This window comes from Triturus cristatus, chromosome 7 (assembly GCF_964204655.1).
Source record: "Triturus cristatus chromosome 7, aTriCri1.1, whole genome shotgun sequence".
NCBI classification, from domain to species: domain Eukaryota; kingdom Metazoa; phylum Chordata; class Amphibia; order Caudata; family Salamandridae; genus Triturus; species Triturus cristatus.
The window spans coordinates 953,785,456-953,807,702 of NC_140590.1; the positions used below are offsets into that span (position 1 = coordinate 953,785,456).

Below are 22,247 nucleotides of genomic sequence, written 5' to 3' on the forward strand. Positions count from 1 at the left end.
TTGCCCACCCTGAACGGGGGCCTGGGGCAAGCTACGCCCCCAGATCCAAATCCCAACCCAAAGCCACATGTTAAACAGATGGGGTCATGAAACACAGACAAGTCCCACCTACTAAAATGAGGGCAAGGGCGCGAATGGAGTGCCTGCAGTTAGTAGCTAGTGTAGCACAACCTGTCCCGGGAAGCATGGCTAGCTCTGGCCGCTTCCGGCACGCTGACGGGCACAGACGGGCACGCCAACGGCACGTCCGCACAGCGCGCATCTTTATGCTAAGATGCTGCCAGCAACTAGAGAGCGTACGGTCTCAAAATGGCAACTCTCATAGTCAGGCAGGAAAACCAGGAAGTGAAAGCCCCACGGAACCAGTGGAACAGATTCAAACAGTAAACAGATTCAAACAGTAAACAGATTCAACCAGTAAAGTATTGCAACCACGATTTAAAAAAGTCTAAAATGTAAAATCAGGAATTCAAGTTGTGTGGGAGAGGGTGGTACATCAGAAACAATGTGTATTTGATGGCTTGAGATAGAGAGTATTGGACTTGAAGAGATTCCTATTTTAACAGAAGCAGTATTTTACAGAAATTGGCTTAGCTGCCTACAATCCTCTATGCAGGATAGGGGCCAAACTATCACTTAGCCAGGTTTCTGTGATTAATAGGTCCAGGTTAGAATAAGATAGTATTTAGTAGATATTAAAGTGATTATTGTTCACTGATCTTCCATTAAAGAATATGCTTTTTTTGAGATGGTTAGATGTAAGAAGTCTGTGTGAGCGTCTAGATAATAAAGTAAGGTTCAAGGGGAGGAAACATCAGGTTATTATCTAATTCAAACGTGCTCAGTAGAGGTTTTAGAAGGTTCTGTAGATGTGGGTAAAGAGAGACTCAAGGAAGTTGTTGGAATACTTTGTTACAGGTTTACTTTTGGTGGAATAAAACAAGCAGATGACGAGAAGAGAAATGAGAAACAGGGGATAGGGAAGGAGAGCACTGGCATAATTGGGAATTGAGGAATTGACTGGTGTCAGTGTGGCAGGAAGAGGACGTTTTGGAGTTAGTTTCCAAAGATATATGAGTATGATAATGGGTGTGAGGATTAGGGAGGTCATTTTTAGCAAGGGAAACACGAATTAGAAGGAAGGATAGAGTCAGTGTATGAGGCTCACATTCAGAGTGGTGGAGTGAAGAAAAGAAGGGAAGAAATAGTGGGGGTATGGAGCTGAAGGGGATAACTTTGGAGGGTGGTCAGTTTCTCATTAGGGGACGTCCGACAGATGGAATAGATCCCTTATGCAGTTTTTGCACATTGAATATAGAAACCTTAATCCATATTTTATGCATTTTTTGGGGCCTTACACACTTTAGGCAAATCCTCTTGAGTGCAGTGTTTCTACATCTAGATATCAGGAGATGTAGAGTAGAAGAGATAGCCTGAATAAGTGGGTGTGATGCAGAATTAACAAACCGTTTGTGTAAGGTTTATGACATCATATTAAACAAGATAAACTCTCTTAGTCGTTAATCGGCAAATCTGAATGACTTACTTTATTTTCCTAGATTTTAAAACTTTACTCTTAATGCTTTATTTACCAAAATGCTATTGCAATTATTTAAAATAACTGTGCAAAAAACACAAATAATAAGGATGATGATGTAGTACGTTTGTGACAGATTGTGAGAGAAGGAGTGGCGTGGTAAGTCAATGTGGAAGTAACGAAGGGTGTGGAAGGAGAAACGATAATAGCAGGAGAGATGTGGCAGGTATGACTGAATAGGAGAAGTGAGGAACTCAAGTGGGACAAGAAGTGATGGAGATGGGAATATTGGAGGTGCTGTAAGAGAGTTAAAGTAGGCATGAAATAGTTTTTCATTATAGTGTCTTAGTTGGCATGACCGCTGGGATTCCTTTGATATTCTTGTGCAGGCAATTATAAAGCTAGGGTATATGAGACCTATGAAAATGTTGGGAAAGACTTTCTAGATACCATGAGAGCTGTAAGATGTATTCACTTGAGTAATATAAATCCATCATTATGACAGTACACTCAAACGAGTTTGTACCTATGGTGTAAGTCAGGAAGTCAAAATGAATCAAACCCTCTCCTGCAAATGGGTTCCCCCTATTTAATCCGCCAACATTTTTTTGCTTTTTGATCATCCGATTTTGGAGTTTTTACTGGGGTGAGTCTCACTAAATGGACTGCACGTGTTTACAGCTAGTGTCCGCCCCTTTTAGGACAAGGCTGCTGTGACTCAGCTGGGTAGTGGCACTTAGCTGGTTACACATGAACAGGTGTGCACATATGTGTGGGCTTCGCATGTGAGACGACTGTAGTGAGCCAGACTCTGCCTTTTAAGATAAGGCTGCTGCAACTTTGCTTTTGATTGGTTACACAGGAGTACACTGGGTACACATGTGTGCACCAGTGTGCAGGCTGCATGTGTAAGACCACCATTGTGACCAGCCCGTTACCCTGGTGCAGAGAGGACTTTGCAAGGTTAGATGTTGACCAGCGATAGGCCTTATAATATTCGTCGGCACTCAGAGGTAAGGTCGGTAGGATTTACCTGTTTATCTGAAGTATCACTGTATTATACAGATAGTGGGAAATATGCCTTAAAGTGCAGTTTTAACTCCCATAGGCCTATAAAGTCCAGGAAAGTATCAAGCTGGAGTGAAACATGTGCACCAAGTTTGAATACAGAGGTCCCAGGAACATACATGTACATTTTAAGGGTCATCCAGAATTGTCATATTTCTCTCTCTGCTCAGAATCAGATTCCAGGCATTTTGTCACCATGCTGGGCCATGTTAATTACTCTTCTCCCCAGCACATGGGGACAAATTCCCCACCAAACAAAAGGAGTAATTAACAGCGCTTCATTCATCTCCTGAGGAGGAAGGGGTGGGGAAGAAATTCTGCATCTGGTAATTGGTGGTCACACTGTACCAGGGTTGGGATAGCCAAGGCCACTGAGCAAAGGAGGGAACCCAGACATCTGGAGCCAACACAGGAAGGGGCTCCTTTGAGGATTGTGGTGTATTATATGGTATTGTTGTGCAACCTTACAGTGTAATTCACTCGCAAAACTGTCTTAGATCCAATCAGGCTCATTTGTAAACACCTTAAGCTCAACCCTGGGTAGTTGTGGCTTCGAGCAGCAAGGCTTAAACAAAGGAACTAGTGTAAAGCATTTAACAGCACAAAACAAAGGAACTAGTGTAAAGCATTTAACAGCACCAAACAACGAAAGAAGAAAGTCATCCAACTCAAAAGAAATCCAACACTAATTCAAACAAGCATTTGCAATGCAATAGGTCTCGCATTTGCGAGAGTTTGAGTTATTGGCTTTGTAGATGACAATGCCTTTTATGTATGTTTTAAAAATGAAAACAAAAATAAAAGGCATTGTCATTTACAATGTCAATAGCTCAAACCTGTGTAAATGCGAGATCTATTGCACTGCAAATGCTTTTATATAGATGTTCTGTGCACTTCCTCATATTGGGACTTTCAGCTGTATGCTAAGAAGTGTAGAACTACAAAACCATCATACATATAATCTGATTTCATTACATAACCTAATTTTGTTTATGATATTTGCCTTTCCCACGAGTGAAGATGTTAAATGCACTGAATTCATATGTTACATTTATATGTGCACGTTAGTGTATGAAACATTTTGTGCACATTGTTTTCGTCCTTTTCCCTCAGATAACCCCCTTCTTTGTATTATTTATTTTGATTTATATTTGGTCAATAGATAAGATAACACAATCTTGAATATTTCCCTACAATTGAAGCAATAGGTGTCGACTTGTTGGCGCCCTATTGTAAAAGCACCTGGATATCTGTTGTAGAAGTTTATGTTGCAAAAACCTTAAAATGCCTCATTTAGTCAGTTGAATTCCATACAGCACACTGACATTTACATTTTGAGGTTATCCTTTTTCAGTTATAATGTTCAACAGAAGTTACACTCAGAAAAACAGCTGGCTTCAGAGAGGTCAAGGTTACAACCATATGACATATTATGTGTGCTACTAATAAAACACGTATCTTTCACAGAAAAAAAATCAAAGTTCCAAAGAAGGTAAAATTATGATGGGAAAGCAATAAAAGGGGAGTTCTGTTTTACGTCGCTGACTCACTACCGAGTCATCCTCGTTAACGAATTGAAACCACAGGTGCACACTCACATAACGTACGTAATGAATATTAAACAAAGCTATTTTACGTTTACATGAGGTATTTCGATTGCGTAACATACAGGACAGTCCCTAACAGCAATGGCCACAGCACCGAAAAAACAGAACAGTAAAAAAGACGTCCTAGGCACGGTAAAACGGTTACCGTGCTACTTCTTTCTGTGTTGGATGAAGGAGTTGTCAGCAAGGAAAACAAGATAATGACCAGGTACTAAGGTAACGTGCAGGTCTGAAATGGCTTGTGAACAAAAGCGTATGTCATTGTAGGGAAGGTGGTGGAGTCATTTGTAGATCAGTAGAGTATGTTGTATACTATCTATTGCAACGTGGGAAAAATACAACAAATATCTCAAGTGTATACCTTTTACATTAAAAAAGCACCTACTTCGATGCCTCGCTGGGGGTAGTGGGCGCTATATAAATGCAACTACAATACAATACTTCTTCATTGTCTGTTGCGGACATACATTTCAAGTATGTAAAGGTAAGCTATCTGTGCACACGATGACGGACAGCAACATTGCACCTTGTAATGGTACAAATGAACTAGCAGTAAACGCAGCCTAAATGCAGCCTAAATATGGACAGTGAAAACCATTGTAGCTACCTATCGGAAAAGGGTCAGTGGCCCTTGGGCTTGGCACCCGCTTCGGATCTTGAAGGTTTTGGGGAGAGGATGTGGTCCGTCGGCTGCGCTGCCGCATCTGGTGCAGGTAACCAGGGTTTGAGCCTCGAGGTCGCGTCCACATCCTGTGATTCTGGGCAAATCATTTCATCTCCCCGAGCCCGAATGTGTAATGTAAATACGGTGCTATGTAAAGTGCTCCAATACCTTCGGGTGGAGTTCGCGCTATAGAAATATGCCAAAAAAAAAAAAAGGTTACTTACTAATTACTCATTGAAGTGCATGGTTGAGAGACGCGGTATACTACCTTATTCCTGCAGCGACCGGTAGATGGCGATGAAAAGCAGCGCGGCGTCTTCTTATCAGTGCGCGAGCCCGTTCTTACGGCATAGCGCTCAGCCACCCACCTGTGTGCGCTCGGAACCTGGAAGGAATCCTGGGAGAGATCTTGTGCAAGTCTGATGTGATCCGCAACAATCATCGAAATCAGTGCCAGTCAAAGCAGTGCTTTAAATGCTCCAGTGCGCTCGCTGTGGCCCCGCCCCCTTGTGTATCTCGCAGGCCCGGCTCCGGCCTGGTGTCAGAGGGCTTGCGGAACTGAACCGCTGCTGCCGGGTGGGGGGCGGGGAGTCCGGGGGTCGGAGCCGCGCCATGGAGGTCCGCATAGCCGAGCTCTTCTGCTCGGGCCTGGAGAGCAGCGCCGCTCTGAAGCCCAAGGGTAAGAAGGCACCCAAGGGCCGGGGCCGGAGAACCAACAACAACCGGCAGAGCACCGCGACCAGTCTGCCCCCAGAGGTGAGGTGGCGAGGAATGGGGGTGGGGGGCAGAAGTTGCGCTCTTGCCTGAGCTCCGTCTGCGGGAGGGCTGGTTTGTGGGGGCAGGTATCCAGACGTTCTTGTGTTAAAGAGGAAGCGGGAATCACGGGACTGTGGAGGGGACCATGGGGTTAATGGCAATCGAAAGTGAAACTTCATGCTGGCTTGTGAGGGAAGGGGGACAGGAGATGTGCACGCCGCGTGGCTGTAAGCGCGTACACCAACTCAAATCCGCCAAAAGCCTGCGCGTGCACATCTCCTGTCCCACTTCCGAGGCAAGTCAGCAACAATAGATCTCGCTGGCGACAGCAGCGCTTCGCGCTGCGTTCGCCAGGCGAGACCTAAAAACTACAATATATTTTGATGAATTTTTAGACACCAAGATGAGCAAAATCCACTAGAGGGTTCCAGAGGTATAGACTTTCAGGTAAAACGTAAATCTCAGCTTTTTAGTCCAAAGCGCAAACAAGCATTGGTAATAGTAAACTTTAGAAACTTTTGTCAAGTTTGAAAGAGTTGGTTTCAGCTACTCCTGCCCGAGGATGCCAAAAAATGCCCTGGGTGCTGCGAAGTCGAAAGGGGTGTTGTTGCGGTTATCCTTCAGTCCGCTGATAAGGTGGGGTGACTTTGTTGCAGTGGTCCGTGTCCCTCAAAGTCCTCTTTGAGCCAGCATTGGCTGGGCAACCGAGCTATGTACACAGCGGGTCCAGTGGTAGCCTTTGATGAAGGTTGGTGTCTCTATTTGGCAACCAATATGGAATTAGATGACACCTTCGAATTAAGCAGACTTAGGTGCAACTTTTGGCTGTCAATTGGAATGGGCTACTTCAGCCCTGGTGCTGGCTCCTGAAGGTCAGTTGATTGACACTTGGAACCATTGCTTTGGTTTAGGGCTCGGGAGTGACCTTTCCACAAGACAGGAGCCACAGGCACATTCCTCTCTTTGCTAGCCCCAGGTGGAGTAGGTGGAGCAGGTGCAGTCCAGCATTTGGTGCAGGCTCTCTTGCCAGGTCCAGGGCTCAGCAGGGTGGCCCTTTTTCGGTCCTTTCTCCAGTTCCATCATGATCTGAGGTTCAGGGTGCCAGGGATGCCATATTTATGCCAAGAAAGTGCCATGGGAGGATAGTGTGGTTACTAGCCAATGGGCTACCAGAATCCTTCTGGCTATGTGCGGCATCTAGCAATCTCAGAGTACACTATTCTGCCAGCTCCCAAGATGTCTGAAGCCTTCCATTGATGTTAGGAGCTTAATAGCCCACACTAGAGGTGTGGCTATCTGTGGCCTACATGCCCACGAAAAAACTGGCTTGGACACTGGTCTCCCCTCTCTGTTTCCACCACCAGCCTGTCTACCTGAACAAAGAGGCAGCCCTTCAAGAATGTGACCGCCATTTGCCCACCAAAGATGGCTCCACCTTTGTAGCTTGTCTTCTAGGCCAACATCCTGAGTGGCTTCCTGCAAGGGGGAGGTAACACCTTTCCTTATAGCTGGCTTCTATTGTTCATGAACCTGAGAGTCATTCACACTACTCCCCAAGAAGGCAGAAGGCTGCCTGGTGGTCAACAGCTGTGTGTGGCCACTGGACAAATGAGGTAACAGAGTACCAACTTTCTAAAAGTTGCCTTTCCTTAAAAGCTACATTACTTGGGATAATGACCTGGGCATCAAATACCCATTTCAGTAGTCCTATTCAGAAATTAGCCGGGGGTGAGATCTCAGCTGGTAACACTGTGTTAGTCAATGGGGCTACTAACTTTTCCAAAGCAAAAACAACAATTTGGAAGTTTCACTGTCAGGACATTTTAAAAATATGTCCTACTCAATGATATACAGCACCCTGCCTAAGGGCTCGATAGGCCTTCTTTAGGGGAGACTTACATATATTGTTGAGGGAAGTGGGGGCTTTGCCATTGGTTTAAATGACGAAGTCGAAATGGCATTTCCTGGATGTAGTGGCAGGCTATGAGCCAATTTGTACTTTGTCATCTACAGGATGGCACAGCCAGTGCTACAGCCCTGGTGGGACACTCCGCCTTACATGCCCTGGGTACCATTGGCACCATATACTAGAGACTTATAAGTTAAATGTCAGAAGGTGTCTTAACCTCAGATGCACAGGAGCAGAACGACGTATATTCCCAATGCTCCACTATAGCTTCCCAGCAGCACGTTCACTAGCTCGTGACTTGCCAAGGAATCCACAGGGGGGGGATGGGGATGGAGAAGAAACTGCCACACTTTGAATTCGGTTCCTTCTCTGGTCTTCTCTTCACTCGCTATCATCTGGTCCTTGCCAGATGTACTTTTCTTTTTTGGAACTGTAATAAACCCTTTATTAGTAACAAATACTTTTCTTTTAATTACGTTGTTTTTAATCAATTGTCTTAATACATTTTTTCTCTTGCACCTACCCTATTCTCTGGTGACATGTGCCCCTCTCCTTTCTTCGTGGTTTTGTAATGGTAAGCCTTGTCTGTAACTATTAATAGAAGTATAGTTTTAATCACGCAGCCTTTTACCTTTATTATTTTACTCTCTTTCTTCCAGACTCTTACCTATTTAATCTAAGATTTGTTTTACTTCAAACTCTACTCGTCCCTCACTTTGAATTGGTTTTGAGGGTTTATCTACTCTTAGTCCTTGTGATGTCTTTTTCAGTAGTGAAACATGAAACACTGGGCGTATCTATGGAGACTTGGGTAGGTTTAGTTGATAAGTCAATGTGCTCAACCATTTTTCAATTACATAAGGACCTACAAATCTTGGTTGTAGTTTTCTGTTCCCTTTCAGCATAATATTTTTGGTATTTTATTCAAACCCACATCGCACGCATACCAGAATCGACTATATCTTACTTTCTAACTCATTAATCAAGAACTCCCAAACTGTTAAATTGCCCCGGGTATTATCTAATCACAACCCTCTTTTCTGCACATTGACTATTAGCTTAGCTAAATCAGAGCCTACTTTGTGGTCATTCGAAAAAGCACTACTGAACGACCTTCAGTATCGTATTCATATGAAAGATTGGATACCCAAGTTCTTAGCAGAAAACATTAATAGCACATCAATAGAGGTTGTTTGGGATACATTGAAAGCAGGGGTCCGGGGTGAAACTATCTCTTATTCATTCAGAGTAAACAGACGAGAAAAAGAGGAGCTACGGAGGTTACAGGATGAACTTAAGTTAGCAGAAGTAGGACTGATTAGTGCTACTAGCAACATAGACATATCTGGGGATATTTCTAGTACCTTAGCTCAAGTAGCAGTCGCCAAGGCAGCAATTACTAATATATTTTCAGATAAGGCAATTCGGAAAGCCACGGCCCGAAAATAATTAATTTATGAAGTTAATGAGCAAGTGGGACATCAATTGGCAATGCGATTACGACAACAGGCCAATGTTAATCTAATAAGGGAGATTGTAGATCCAGTAGAAGGCCAGCTAAAAGACTCAGAACAGATTAAACAACCATTTTGGCGGTTCTATGAAGAACTATATACGGATAATGGTAATGGAGATATCATAGAAATAGAAAGATACCTAGAGAATTGTGAAACCGTAAAGCTCGAGGTAAATACACAGCTGGCTCTAGAGGAAACTCCAAACATGGAAGAGATTTTGATTGCAGTCAAGAGTCTCCCTAAAGGAAAGGCAACAGGATTGGACTGTATTCCATCAGAATTCTATAGTATATTTATAGAAGAAATTAAACATATACTCAGGGACTTAATTATACATATCTTCTCTGGGGGAGAACCTCCAGGCTCTTGGTCTAAAGCCAAAATTGTCATCTTTGCCAAAAAGGGGAAACCACCAGAACAGCTAGGATCATACCGTCCAATAACCCTTATAAATGCTGATTCAAAAATATATTCCAAAATCTTGGCAAATCGAATAGCACCTATAATACATAAAGTCATCGCTAAAAGTCAGCATGGTTTTGTTCCTGGAAGATCAACGATAAATCATATTCAGAGGGTCATTACACTTTTTGACGGAACAGAAGCTACCGGAGACCCTATGGCCCTGATACTTCTGGATGCAGAGAAGGCCTTTGATAGGGTCTCCTGGCAGTTTCTCTGGAAAGCTATGGCGACGGTGGGATTTCAAACTAAAATCATACAGGCGTTACAAAAAATGTATAATAATCCTAGGGCTGTTGTATCTGTTAATGGAAGTTTAACCAAGGAAATTGCAGTTTCCAGGGGAACTCGGCAGGGATGTCCTTGTTCGCCATTGCTTTTTGCAATATATATTGATTCCTTCATTCGTTATTTGGAGAAAAATAATCGTATAACCCCCATTATATCACAGGGATATGCAACAAAAACATTAGCATATGCTGACGATATTGCTATAGTTACTGCCGACCCCGGAGTAGCAATGAAGCCAAGAAATTCGGGTTGGTCTCTGGCTATGCATTAAATCAAGGAAAGACACAAATTGTTCTGAATCAAAAAATCTCTTTAGATGATCCTAGGGTGCTGAAGGGAGCGACATATCTGGGTGTTACAATTTCCTCCAATTTAGAGGAAGTTGTGGACTTAAATTTTAAGCCATTACTAAATACGATACAAAAAGATCTACGACGGTTAGACAATCTCCACCTGTCTATTATTGGAAGAGCTAATGCAATTAAAATGGTGTACTTTCCAAAGATATTGTATTTACTTAGGGCAGTTTGCCTAGAAATCTCTAATCAGTGGTTTACAGTAATGGAACGTACCTTTTCTAGATTTGTATGGTCTTATGCTCAACCCCGACGAGCATATAAATATCTTACTCTTTCTAAGGATAGAGGACGGCTCGCACTCCCCAACTTAAGGAGATACTATTGGTCATGTGTATTATTAAACAGCAAGGAATTATTACAAAATCCAAATAACACAGAGGAACATACTGCTTCAATTTTTCAGCTATTGGTGGGGAATTCCTGCTATGGCTATTTTTGGAAATACATACATGACAGCTACCATAAAAAAGTCAAATTTAAGACTCTCTACAGTTGTTTTACGGTATGGAAGGCTGTCAAAAAAGTATTAGGAATCGGACGATTTTCATACTACACCCCAGTATTAAATAACCCAATACTTCCAGCAACTATCTTTAAAGATAACTGTGTTAATAAATGGTCTAATTTGGGAATAATACAACTAGGTGATTTTTATACTAACCAGGGTATTAAATCTTTAGAAGTTTTGAAGGGAGAATTTGGCTTAGATTGGCGGGACTTTTTTAAATATCTTCAGATTAGGGCCTTCCTAACTCATAAATCTGGACTAAAAACATTATGGGAAGAATCTACTGTAGTAGAGACAGTTATACATTCCAGGAAACACTCGATTGGTGGAGTTTATGAGTTATTGTTGGACAAGCTCCCTGACGATCTAGATAAAATGGCAATAAGGTGGCAAAGTAAACTTGATATATCTAAAGAAGGATTTTTTGGCTCTTACCAATTAGCACAAACGCTTCTTATTTCTTCCAAACTTCTGGCACAATTTTATAAAACCTGTTTTTTTCTCTACTATACACCTAACAAGATTGCAAAATGGGGAACTGGTATTGGGACTTGCTGTCCGAGATGCAATCTATTTAAAGCAAACTCTATCCATATCTTCGCCTCTTGCCCAGTGCTAATGCCTCTGGTACAAGATATAGAGAGGTTTTTAACCGCTGTTCTTCATAGAAAAGTTGTCTTGTCACCAGAGGTAATGGTACTTGGGGTGGAAGACTCAGATAAACCTGAAAACGGTTATGATTTTATTTTTGTTGCCATGGCCGTCTGGCGTTTATGCCTAGCCTCGGCTTGGCTAGACCCGTTACCACCCACTTTTCAACAGTGGCTAGTTAGACTATTAGCAGTGCATAACATCGAGATAGCGATATACAAGCGGAAAGGGAAAAGGCGACGTGAAAGGGGCATGAACATCTGGTCTCCTCTCACATCCTGGCAAGAGCAACAAATCTGATTTATTATCAATGCTACAAGTTATTTATGTTATTGGTTGGATTGGGGTTTTTTTCTTTCCCTGTGAAGCATTGAATATGTCTTGCAAAATTTCCTTTAATGCTTATTTAAGTTTGACATACATAAAGTATATGATATTAATGTACAGAATGCTTACCTGTCCGGGGGGGGGGGGGAACAAATATGTTAAAACCAATAAAAAATATTTAAAAAAAAAAAAAAAAGAAAAAAAGCCAAACCTTTTCTCCAACTTGAAAATCAGGTTCCTTCCTTATTTTCTTGTCAGCATATTGCTTGTAACTCTCCTTAGCTCTGGTGAGATTCCTAGTCGCTAGACTATGACCTTGAGTCATATGTTCTATGAGATCTTTCACTGCAGGAACCTCCACTTCTTGGAAATTTATTGACTGATTTGGATGTCTGCCAGAATTTAAATAAAATGGGGAATACCCAGTGGAGACATTTTTCGCGTTGTTATGTGCGAACTCTGCAGTCCAAAGGTACTCCGGCCAGTCTCCTTCTTGATCTAATAGACATAGTCTGAGATACAGTTCTAATTCTTGATTAGCCCTTTCTGTTTGGCCATGAGACTCTGGGTGGTAACTAGTTGTGTACCTAGTTTCTATGTTTAACTTCTTAGTGAATGCCCTCCAAAAATTAGAATAAAATTGAGAGCCCCTGTCAGACACTAATACCTTGGGTATCCCATGAGCCCGCATAACTGTCTGGCTAAAGGTGTGTGCTAATTTTCTAGCTCTCAGGACCCCCTTTAAAGGGACAAAATGGGCCATCTTGGTGAATGCATCCACACACACTAATATAGTGCCAAACCCTTGACTGGATAGTAACTCTACTATTAGATCTAATGTCACAGTATGTCAAGGGTAAGGTGGTGTGGGCAAAGGTTGCAATAGTCCCTTCGGGGCTTGTCTCTTAGACTTTCCTCTCTCACAGATTTCACAAGTGGATACATATTGACGGAGATCTTTGATCATATTGGGCCACCAAAAGCAACGTTTTACTAGGTCTTCTGTTTTCTGGATCGTGACACTCTCTTAGAGCTTTTTCTTGTAACTCTTTGGTGGGTAAATAGAGGGCTCCATTGTGGTACGGTAGATTTCCGCAAACTTCTCGTCTAGTATCCTGGTTTGTCCATTCCTGAATTTCTTCTGACCCCATAGAACCTTGTGTTGAATCTTCCATGGGTTCTCTTAACACGGTTCTGACAATCTTCTCTTCAGCAATTATTCTTTGATTTTCAACCTTCTCTGGAACATTCTCAGTGCCAAGCCTGGATAACGCGTCAGCCTTTCCTCTTTGTGTTCCTGGTCTATACGTTATCACGAAGTCATAGTTAGCAAAATATAATGACCAACAAAGTTGTCTTGGTGTCAATGTCCTCGCCGGCTTTAAAAATTTCAGATTCCAGTGGTCCGTGTAGACAGTAACTGTATGTCGAGCACCCATCAAGTAATGCCTCCACTCCTTAAATGCGTCTTTTATGGCCAACAGCTCTTTTTCAGTTATGGTGTAGGTCACCTCAGCGGGTGTTAACTTCCGTGAGCGAAAAGCCACCGCATGTAATTGACCCGTGACCTTGTGCCTTTGAGACAGGACTCCACCCAACGCTAGATTGGAGGCATCTGTTTCTACATAGAAAGGCTCAGCAGAATCAGGATGCAGTAAGATCGAAGCTGTGGTGAAATCTTTCTTTAATTTCACAAAGGCTTCTCCAGCTTCGGAGGTCCAGTCAAATTTAACTCCTTTCTTTAGCAACTTGGTCAAGGGAATTAACTTCTTGGAAAAGTCTTGAATAAACCTTCTATAGACGTTTGCAAAGCCTATGAAGCTTTGGACTTCCTTCACAGACTTTGGAGACTCCCATTCTGTCACTGCCTTGATCTTATTCATATCCATGGTAATTCCATTTGGAGACAGCACAAATCCTAGGAATTCTACAGTATTCACGTGAAAAGCGCATTTCTCTAATTTTACATACAAACAATTCTCACGTAGCTTTTGCAAGACTCCTTTCACATGTTCTTGGTGTTCTTCCACTGAATTTGAATATATCAAGATATCGTCTATGTAAATGATTGCGCTTCGATCAATATATTCTTTCAACACATCGTTGATAAAGTATTGAAATGCAGCAGGGGCGTTACAAAGCCCATAGGCCATCACTTGATATACATAAAGTCCGTTTTTAGTTCTGAAACTCGTCTTCCATTGGTCTCCCTGCTTGATTCGGACTAGATGGTATGCCCCTCTCAGATCTAACTTGATGTAGATTTTTGCACTCTTCACTTGATCCAATAGCACAGAGATCAAGAGCAAAGGGTAGCGGTTCTTGATTGTTATGCGATTAATTGTCCTATAATCAATGCAAGCCCTTAGTTGGCCATCATTTTTAGGGATGAAGAAAAGTGGCGAGGAGACTGGGGATTGGGAGGGTCTGATGAATCCATTACTGAGATATTTTTGTAGATACTCTTTTAGATGCTGATCTTCCTTTTCAGTTAAGGCATATATTCTGCTGCAAGGAAGGTTGGAACCTGGTTCTAGCTCAATCTTACAATCAAATTTTCTATGTGGTCGGAGCTTTATTTCCTCAGCTTCACTGAAAACATCTTGGAATTCAATGTATTCTGGAGGCAATTCGGTAGTTTGGATCACACAAATTGTGGCTCCTCCTTCGCACAGAGTTTCCACACTCCTTCTTCTGTCATGCTTATAACAGTTTTCTTTGCAAAATTCTGAATCCAATGTGATTGATCGAGAACTCCAGTCAATAGTTGGATTATGCTCCGTAAGCCACGGTAGGCCCAATATTAGTTTGAATTGAGGAGCGTCTATTAAATTAAATTGCAGAGTTTCACAATGTCCTTCCTCTGTTCTTAATTCTATTAATTCAGTGTGGCTAACTATAGGACCCGAAGAGAGGTTCGTACCATCAACAGCCCGCACTGCTTCACTCTTTTCTTTTCTTATCGCCTTTAATCCGATCTTTTCTGCAAACTTTATGTCGCAAAAATTGCCCGTAGCACCTGAATCCACCATCACGGTGATTTGTTTTAAGGTGATCTCCCGAAACTGCGGGGTCACAATCATGATGAAATGTGGTGAAGAGGACTGTAAAGTATTGGCCAGGGAATGATCTCTTGGAGTTGTTTCCAATTCGGCAACCATCAGTAAAAACTCCCCTTACTGATAGTGCTGGGCGTTTTCCGGCAGTGTCTGTTTTGGCTTCTTGGTACAATTACAGACAAAATGACCACTACCACCACAATACGAGCACTGTTTATTTGCTCACCTTCTTTCCTTCTCTTCCTTTGGGAGTGGGCCACGTATGGTTCCAATTTGCATCGGTTCGGCCCCATGTTGGGAATCGTTTACTTTAGAATTCACCATTCTTGCTCGATCAAACCTAGGTGTGCTCGAACGAAAATCCCTCCTTTTCTCTCCTCTCCGTTCATTTTGGCAAAAATCAATTTCTAGTACTAAGTCAATAAGTGCAGATATTTCTGTGGGTCTATTAGGCACCTGGGCTAGGGCATCCTTTAACTAATCCTTTAACCCACGGTAAAACACTGCTGCATGTTTATACTCCGGCCATTCGGTCTCCACGACTAGTTTGTTAAACTGGGCCAAGTATGCAATCAAATCCCGATTGCCCTGTTTGATTACTGACAGTTTGTTATCTGTGGCCTGTGAGGCTTTACACCTATCAAAAATCCTGAGGAATTCTTTTTTAAATTCATCAAAATCATATAAAATTGGGTCATTTCTGGTTACTAAGGGCATAGACCAGGACGCTGCGTCTCCACTAAGTTATGAAAGGATGAATGCCACTCGCGACTGTGCTTCAGGAAAGACTGCTGGATGGCACATGAAATGTAAGGTGCATTGGGTCAAGAATACTTGTGCCTTCTGAGGGTCTCCCTTAAACCAATCAGGGGGAGCTAAAGGGATTACTGGGGACAAGGAATGAATAACTTGGGTCGTAACCTTGGGCGTAGAGACTGTGGGATGACTTGTATATTCTCCTTGTAAAGAGGGATTCTTGAAACTGGTCCTGGAAACTAAACTATTTATCTTAATGGTTAAATCTGTAGTCTCTCTCCGAGATGTGATCAGGTCCTGTTTTAGCTCCCTATTTTCTTCTCTAACTACTATCAATTCTTTTTGAATCCCCTCCAACATTTCTCCTAACTTCTTTAAATCTAGACCCTCTGCCATTCTGCTCAGGTGCAATTACAGCGTGGGCACTTCACTCTGTCAGAAGGTGTCTTAACCTTAGATGCACAGGAGCAGAACGACGTATATTCCCAATGCCCCACTACAGCTTCCCAGCAGCACGTTCACTAGCTCGTGACTTGCCAAGGAATCCACAGGGGGGAAAGGGGATGGGGATTGAGAAGAGACTGCCACACTTCGAATTCGGTTCCTTCTCTGGTCTTCTTTTCACTCGCTATCTTTTGGTTCTTGCCAGATGTAGTTTTCTTTTTGGAACTGTAATAAACCCTTTATTAGTAACAAATACTTTTCTTTTAATTACGTTGTTTTTAATCAATTGTCTTAATAATTTTTTTCTCTTGCACCTACCCAATTCTCTGGTGACATGTGCCTCTCTCCTTTCTTCATGGTTGTGTAATGGAAAGTCTTGTCTGTAACTATTAATAGAAGTATAGTTTTAATTACGCAGCCTTTTACCTTTATTAATTTTACTCTCGTTTTTCCAGACTCTTACCAATTTGGTATACAGATGGCTCCTATTGGAAATCAACAATCCTTAGCAGGTAAGTATTTTCGTACAAAATGAGATTCTTTTGTCTGTGTAAGTAACAGTGTTGTAGTTATCACTAAAATAAGAACTGAGCAAGCTTGCTACCCGTGTCCTTCACCGCTAGTACTAAGTACTGAGAAAGAAAATATAAACGCTCCACTTCCTAACTTCCTTTGGGGAAAATGAGGGTGTAGCGACCGAGTTTACTTTAACTCTAAATACAAGTAAGCAGTATCAATTCACCTAACCACCTGGGTAAACTAAACCAAATAATATTTTATACTCAGTAAGACTGTCTCAACTGTAATTAACTACTGTGTGGTATTGACAATGTATCTCCTCAACTCGGAACAATGTGACATTGCAACTGAATTAACTCAAGAACTCGAAAATAGCGTAACGCGCTTGACAATTTCCTAAAACTATTCTCTCCCAAAATACTCTGGCCTTACTTACTGACTTGCGCTCCTCTAGCCCAACAACGCGGTACTGGAAACAGCTTCCCGAACCGAAGGTTCGTCGAACGCAACGGAAGTTGAATGACTTTCGCACCACAAGGTGCCGACTCTCCTTCTTCCACGACATCTTCAGGTGAAGTGCGCACTTCTGCGGGCACTTCACCTGGACATTCTTGATTGTCCTCAAGGTCTGGCACACTAAACTGCTGACCCGTTCCACGGTGGCCATCTTGGATCTCCTTCGTCATAGCCTACTATGTAAGTAATGTCCATGTACCCTGCTTAGTTTACCCTTCAATATAATTGAGCAGGTGGAAAGACCTTGGATTTGAGGATTCTGGATGGTTCTGACAGCAAGCCAGCTTATGCCAATTGGAAGTAGCCAATTCAACATATATTTTTGTAGGGGGTTAGAACACTGGCACTGAGGTCTGGTTAGAAGGCCTCAGTGCACTCTCTGTGTCAAAATCCAGAAGCATCAGCCTTGGAAGTGATCATGCAAAAAGAGGCATTTCTTTACAGCTCCCCTTTGAAGTTTGGTGGGAAATTCCCTGGCAGTGATGTCAGCTAGGGGTGGAGCTGAGGCCCCCAGAGGAGATGTGCACAGAGACCTTTTGACGGGGTCATCTTGGTTTAACCCAGCATGACGTGCAGGAAGGTTGAGACAGGGTGAAGGGTTGATGTAGCGTATAGCTGACATCTATTTACAACGTAGACCTATGAAGTCACCCCATTGTTTAGAAGGAAAGTAGGTTACTACTAATACTGTAAGTAGACTAAGTTGGATAGCATGGAACAAGGCACTCTGTTAACCCTTTCATCATTCTTTGCATGAATCCACCCGGCCCAACATAGAGCTGCGTCCTCCATTGACTCGGTAACAATGAAGCAGGTAAACATGGAATAGTTTTCGTATAGGAATAAATAATTATTCTTTTAAAGTAAATACTTTTTCCTTTGATCAATTACATTATACAGTTCTTACTACAGAACCCGATTGTATTTTTTTTTGGCATTGTTCAGTCTGTTTCCTGTCCGAACTTCCGGAGTGTATGAGAGAACCCATTTGTAATGCTTGTTCACAACGCTGCAAGTCCACACTTACAAACGCCATGTAAATATTTTATTATTATTATGAAAAAACAACCAAGTGGTCCCTCATTGGAAGGCATGGAAGACACCCTGGCAGGAGGAGTGATGCCCTGGTGGGCGTTCAGAACCCTCTGCACACCTTGAGCCTAGTCAGAGAAAACTGCTCCTGGGAATGAAAGTGGGATGGACTGGACATGAAAGCACAGTCAGGGGTGGCTGGAGCGGATCGGCGTAGGTCGGCCTGTCAGTTATCTGCCGTCAAGTCTGTCTTTCAGGACCTCTCTTCCACGGTGACTTTTTCTAAAACTCTGACGTGCAGCGTTCTGCATTTGATCTGTCTGCTGCTATGAGCTCGAGGCAAGGAGGAGGGTGGGGAGGCGGTGTGTGAGATTATTTTATTCCAGACAACCCAGATCATGGTAAAGGCGGCTTGTCCAAAGTACCCGTTTTCATGCAGCAGAAGTTTGACACTCCTCTATAAACACTAAACAGTGGATTGTGCTTTACGAGAGCACGCCCTACCTCCCCTAAAAACGAGTGGTGCGCGTGCGCTGGAGAGCGAGCAGCCCATTTGTTTTCAATTATCGCGCCCGTGTCTGGGCAGGATAATTGAAAACAGATGTGGCCAGTGCGCATATCCGCAAGCCTTAGGCCGTGGCTGGTTACATTGGCTGGGAAAGGCGGGACATGAGCCTGCCTTTACCCACTTGCATGCTGTCTTTTAAGGAAGACACACGCAAATGCCAATGGAATGTCAGGACATCCAGCACGAGCTTGCTCTCTCGTGCGTAAAGTGCTGGTGAGATCCAAGAGGTCGTTTTAGTAATTGCAGCGCATGAACGCTGCTATAGGCTCAACCTAAAAATGGAGGGGGTGAGGGTGGTTTCAATAGACAGTTAGGAGCAAGCGTTTTCCCCAGGGTGTTGAAAAAGTACACATTATCACAGTCAGAGTTCTAAAATACACACAGTGTAATCAACCCCTGCTTTCAAGTGCAACCACATAACAGGGCCAAACAGAACCCGCCCATTAGGTCATACTTGCTCTGCATACAGGTGCAAATTCGTAGACTGTTAATGGTGGCAATATCACAGCAACAAACCAAGTGATACATTTAAAACCAGTCACTTCAGAGCAAAATAAAGTCAAAACTGATTCAAACTTACCTAAAAACTGCAGCATACTACTAAAACCACTGTAAATCCAATTAAATATGAAGGACATTTTTCCAGATATGGATAGGGATCTGAAAGAAATAAAGATTTTTCAGATTTACATATTTACGGATAAAAAGATGTCCTAAACAACTGTGTTTAAAGAGATGTGCTATTAGGATCTATAGTTTTGAAATCGAGGTCCCAGTAGAATATGTTTAAATAAAATGCAACAAAGTATTTTCCTGGAGGCGCTAATTACCAAAACAGAAGAAACCTTATAAAAACTGAGCACCACAATTTTTGTTTTAAAATGGTACCCTAAAAGGGAACGCACACAAATCAGTGTAACATGTTGATCGTCTTCAAAATGCCATATCGCAGGTCCACTCGAATTAAAACTAACAAATACTAATTGATAAGTAGAATGAAACAAACTTGCAAAAATAAATATTGATCAAATCATCCTAAATGTAAAATTTAATTGGATCGAAAGGGAGAACCACGGGTACAAATAACCTTATCAGGAATATGGCCTTGAGAAATTAGAACATTACGACTCAGCGAAACACATACCCGCGTTGGGCTGATCATTCAATCTCACTGAAGACATAGGGCCCTATTCACAAAAGTAATCTGAGACAAAATCCTAACTTTATGACTTTCGGTATTCACAAAAGGCATGCATTTAGGAGTAGTAAAGTTAGGATTCCCAACTTTACTACTCCTAAACTGAGACAAAATCCTAACTTTACGACTTTCAGTATTCGCAAAAGGCATTTAGGAGTAGTAAAGTTAGGAATCCTAATTTTTACTAAAGTTTGAAAATAATCTTTTTCTAAAGAAACAAACTGTGTAAAGGGAAGTTACAGTTTTACCACTAAAGAGCTATTGTCTCCTGCGTAAAAAAACAGCTTTACATGCTTCTAATTGGGTTTCAATAGTCTTATTTTTGGTCTCAAAATAACTCACAAATTGATTGCATCTGTCTACAGAACTGGCAGAGTGCATGAGAACCGGGAGATCTGTTAACTTCTTGATGGCCGTAAAGACTCCAGTTGTAATTTTGGTACAGAGAAAATTTGTTGGTGCAAAATATTAGATTTCAAGGTTTGAATCACTTGCTTACAGTTAAAATTCTGTATTTGCCAATTTCACTTAGCTGTGGGGAATAGTCAAAACACTACTGGCGAAGTGTGAGCGAGTCAAGCATAGTTTTGCAACATTTACAAAGTCATCAAATTTCTGTCAAGGAATATTTTGCTATACATTGCTGATAGGTATTCACTGGGTGAAGAGCAGCTACTTTAAACAGAATACCTCAAAAGAATGTGAACAATGTGAAAAGCCAGGGCTGATGGAGACAGGTGAATCCAGTTTGTGACGTAAATGTATGCTGAAGGTCACTGGGCTATCCACAATAAACACCATATAGTATTTTAACTGAAATGGAAAAGTTAAGATGTGTGAAAAAAGGAGGGTGTACTTATTATCGGTACCAACTACTTAGACTTTTTGGTAGAACAGCAATAATAAACAAGAAGTGGTACAGTATTTAAGTATAGGTTACAAAATCAAGGAATATTATAGGGAAAACATCAGAATACAAATATATAATAGGTTTTACTGTCAGATATCTTCATCAAGCAAGCGGTGCATTGCTGCATGCAAGAACTGAAGTAAAGAGCAGCTGCTAAAGGTTCCTTCATAGACTCTTCGACATAGGTTATTCAATGTGAATTTGGTAAGCTTTTAATGGTGCATAGGCACTAAGCAGTCTCAAGATTCTGGAAAAAAAGAAAGCACTTTTGGACATGTACAGTGAATACACTAAACTAAGGATTCAATGAACGCATATATTGTAATTTGTTACCTCTGTGTCATCTTAAGGATCTTTGGGACCCCGGGAAGACATATTTTGGGGTCCCCTGCTGGTAACAACTTTTAATTTCATTACCTATTATCTCCTAACTGAAGTTCGCATGATGGCAAACAAACTTTCAGAAACTGGGTTTAGACAAAAACATCTGAAATATGTCTTTCTGGGGACCACAAAAATCATTAACTTTTCACTGACTGATTTAAACACAGTGGTAGGGAAAGTGAGGGAGAGAGGCTGAGTTATAGAAATAGACAGAGGTGAGCAAGGGCGAAAGTAAGTTTACTTTCCCAGGGGGCCCCGGAAAAAATGGGGCAATGGGCAATTGACCACTTTGCCCATGCCTCAAAACGTGTCTCGTTCACCTGACATAAATTCCACTCCAAACATACATTTTAAGCAAAACTAAGAGAACTGGCAGCCTGATTGAGTGTATAAAAATAAGAGAAAATTTGTCCTAACAAAGAGCCAAGTAAGAGACAGTAATGTAGAAATATACCAAAGTTCAGTAGTACCAGCAACTAGATGGTGAGAGACACATGACTTTGCTTCTCAGCACTTGTTGCAGGCGACTAATTTAGTGCCTGGCTTGTCCCTAGAATACAGCACCGGACGGGAATGTCGAGTGCCCCTCAGCTGAGTTTGGGGAGCCCTCAAAGCTTATCTTTGCTATGCTGGTGAGCAGAGTTGCATCTTGTGAGAAATGGACTTCTGGATTGGTGCACAAGATGGCAGTATTCAGAGTTTGAGAAACCAAGAACTGGGAGCCTGTCTTATAGATGCACTCAAGAGTGGATCTTTGGAGCTGGCTTCACACTAAGTGATGTGAGTGAAGCCAGTGTGAGCTGTTGCAATGGCTGACCCACAGCAGCACCGGATCTGCTTGCATTTCAAATTTATGGAGCTGCCCTGGACCGCATCAATTGATTTGATTATTTAAGAATACAATCTGACATGAAATTGTCCTGGACAACACAAGCTGAAACAAGTGTCAGCAATGAGCTAGAATTCACATGCCGTCTTATGATTTTCAAACAAATGCTGCAGAAGATTGATGCAACCTGCTCTTCAAGCCTACAGGATGAAACTGCAGGCTGCCTGCACATATGGGGCCGCCCTATGCAGTTTCAAAAATGTACAGAGACAGCAACAGATCTAGAATTACTTCCTCCGGCGTTTATTATCGCTTTGTCTGGGTACACCATTGGAAGCACTAATGGCTGAGTTGGGCCTGCACAGTATACTCTGTG

At 42.1% G+C, this 22,247-nt stretch overlaps 1 protein-coding gene across 7 annotated transcripts in view; it reads right to left on the reverse strand.

Annotated features, from left to right (window-relative positions):
* Positions 1-22,247, reverse strand: part of SAR1B (secretion associated Ras related GTPase 1B) — a 368,801-nt gene that overhangs the window by 113,655 nt on the left and 232,899 nt on the right. For all 7 annotated transcript variants that reach the window (XM_085617978.1, XM_085617982.1, XM_085617979.1 and 4 more), the window contains one exon: positions 19,131-19,210. In XM_085617978.1, the coding sequence (XP_085474104.1) occupies positions 19,131-19,188 (58 nt within the window). In that variant the 5' untranslated portion in view covers positions 19,189-19,210. The remainder of the gene's footprint in view (positions 1-19,130; positions 19,211-22,247) is intronic.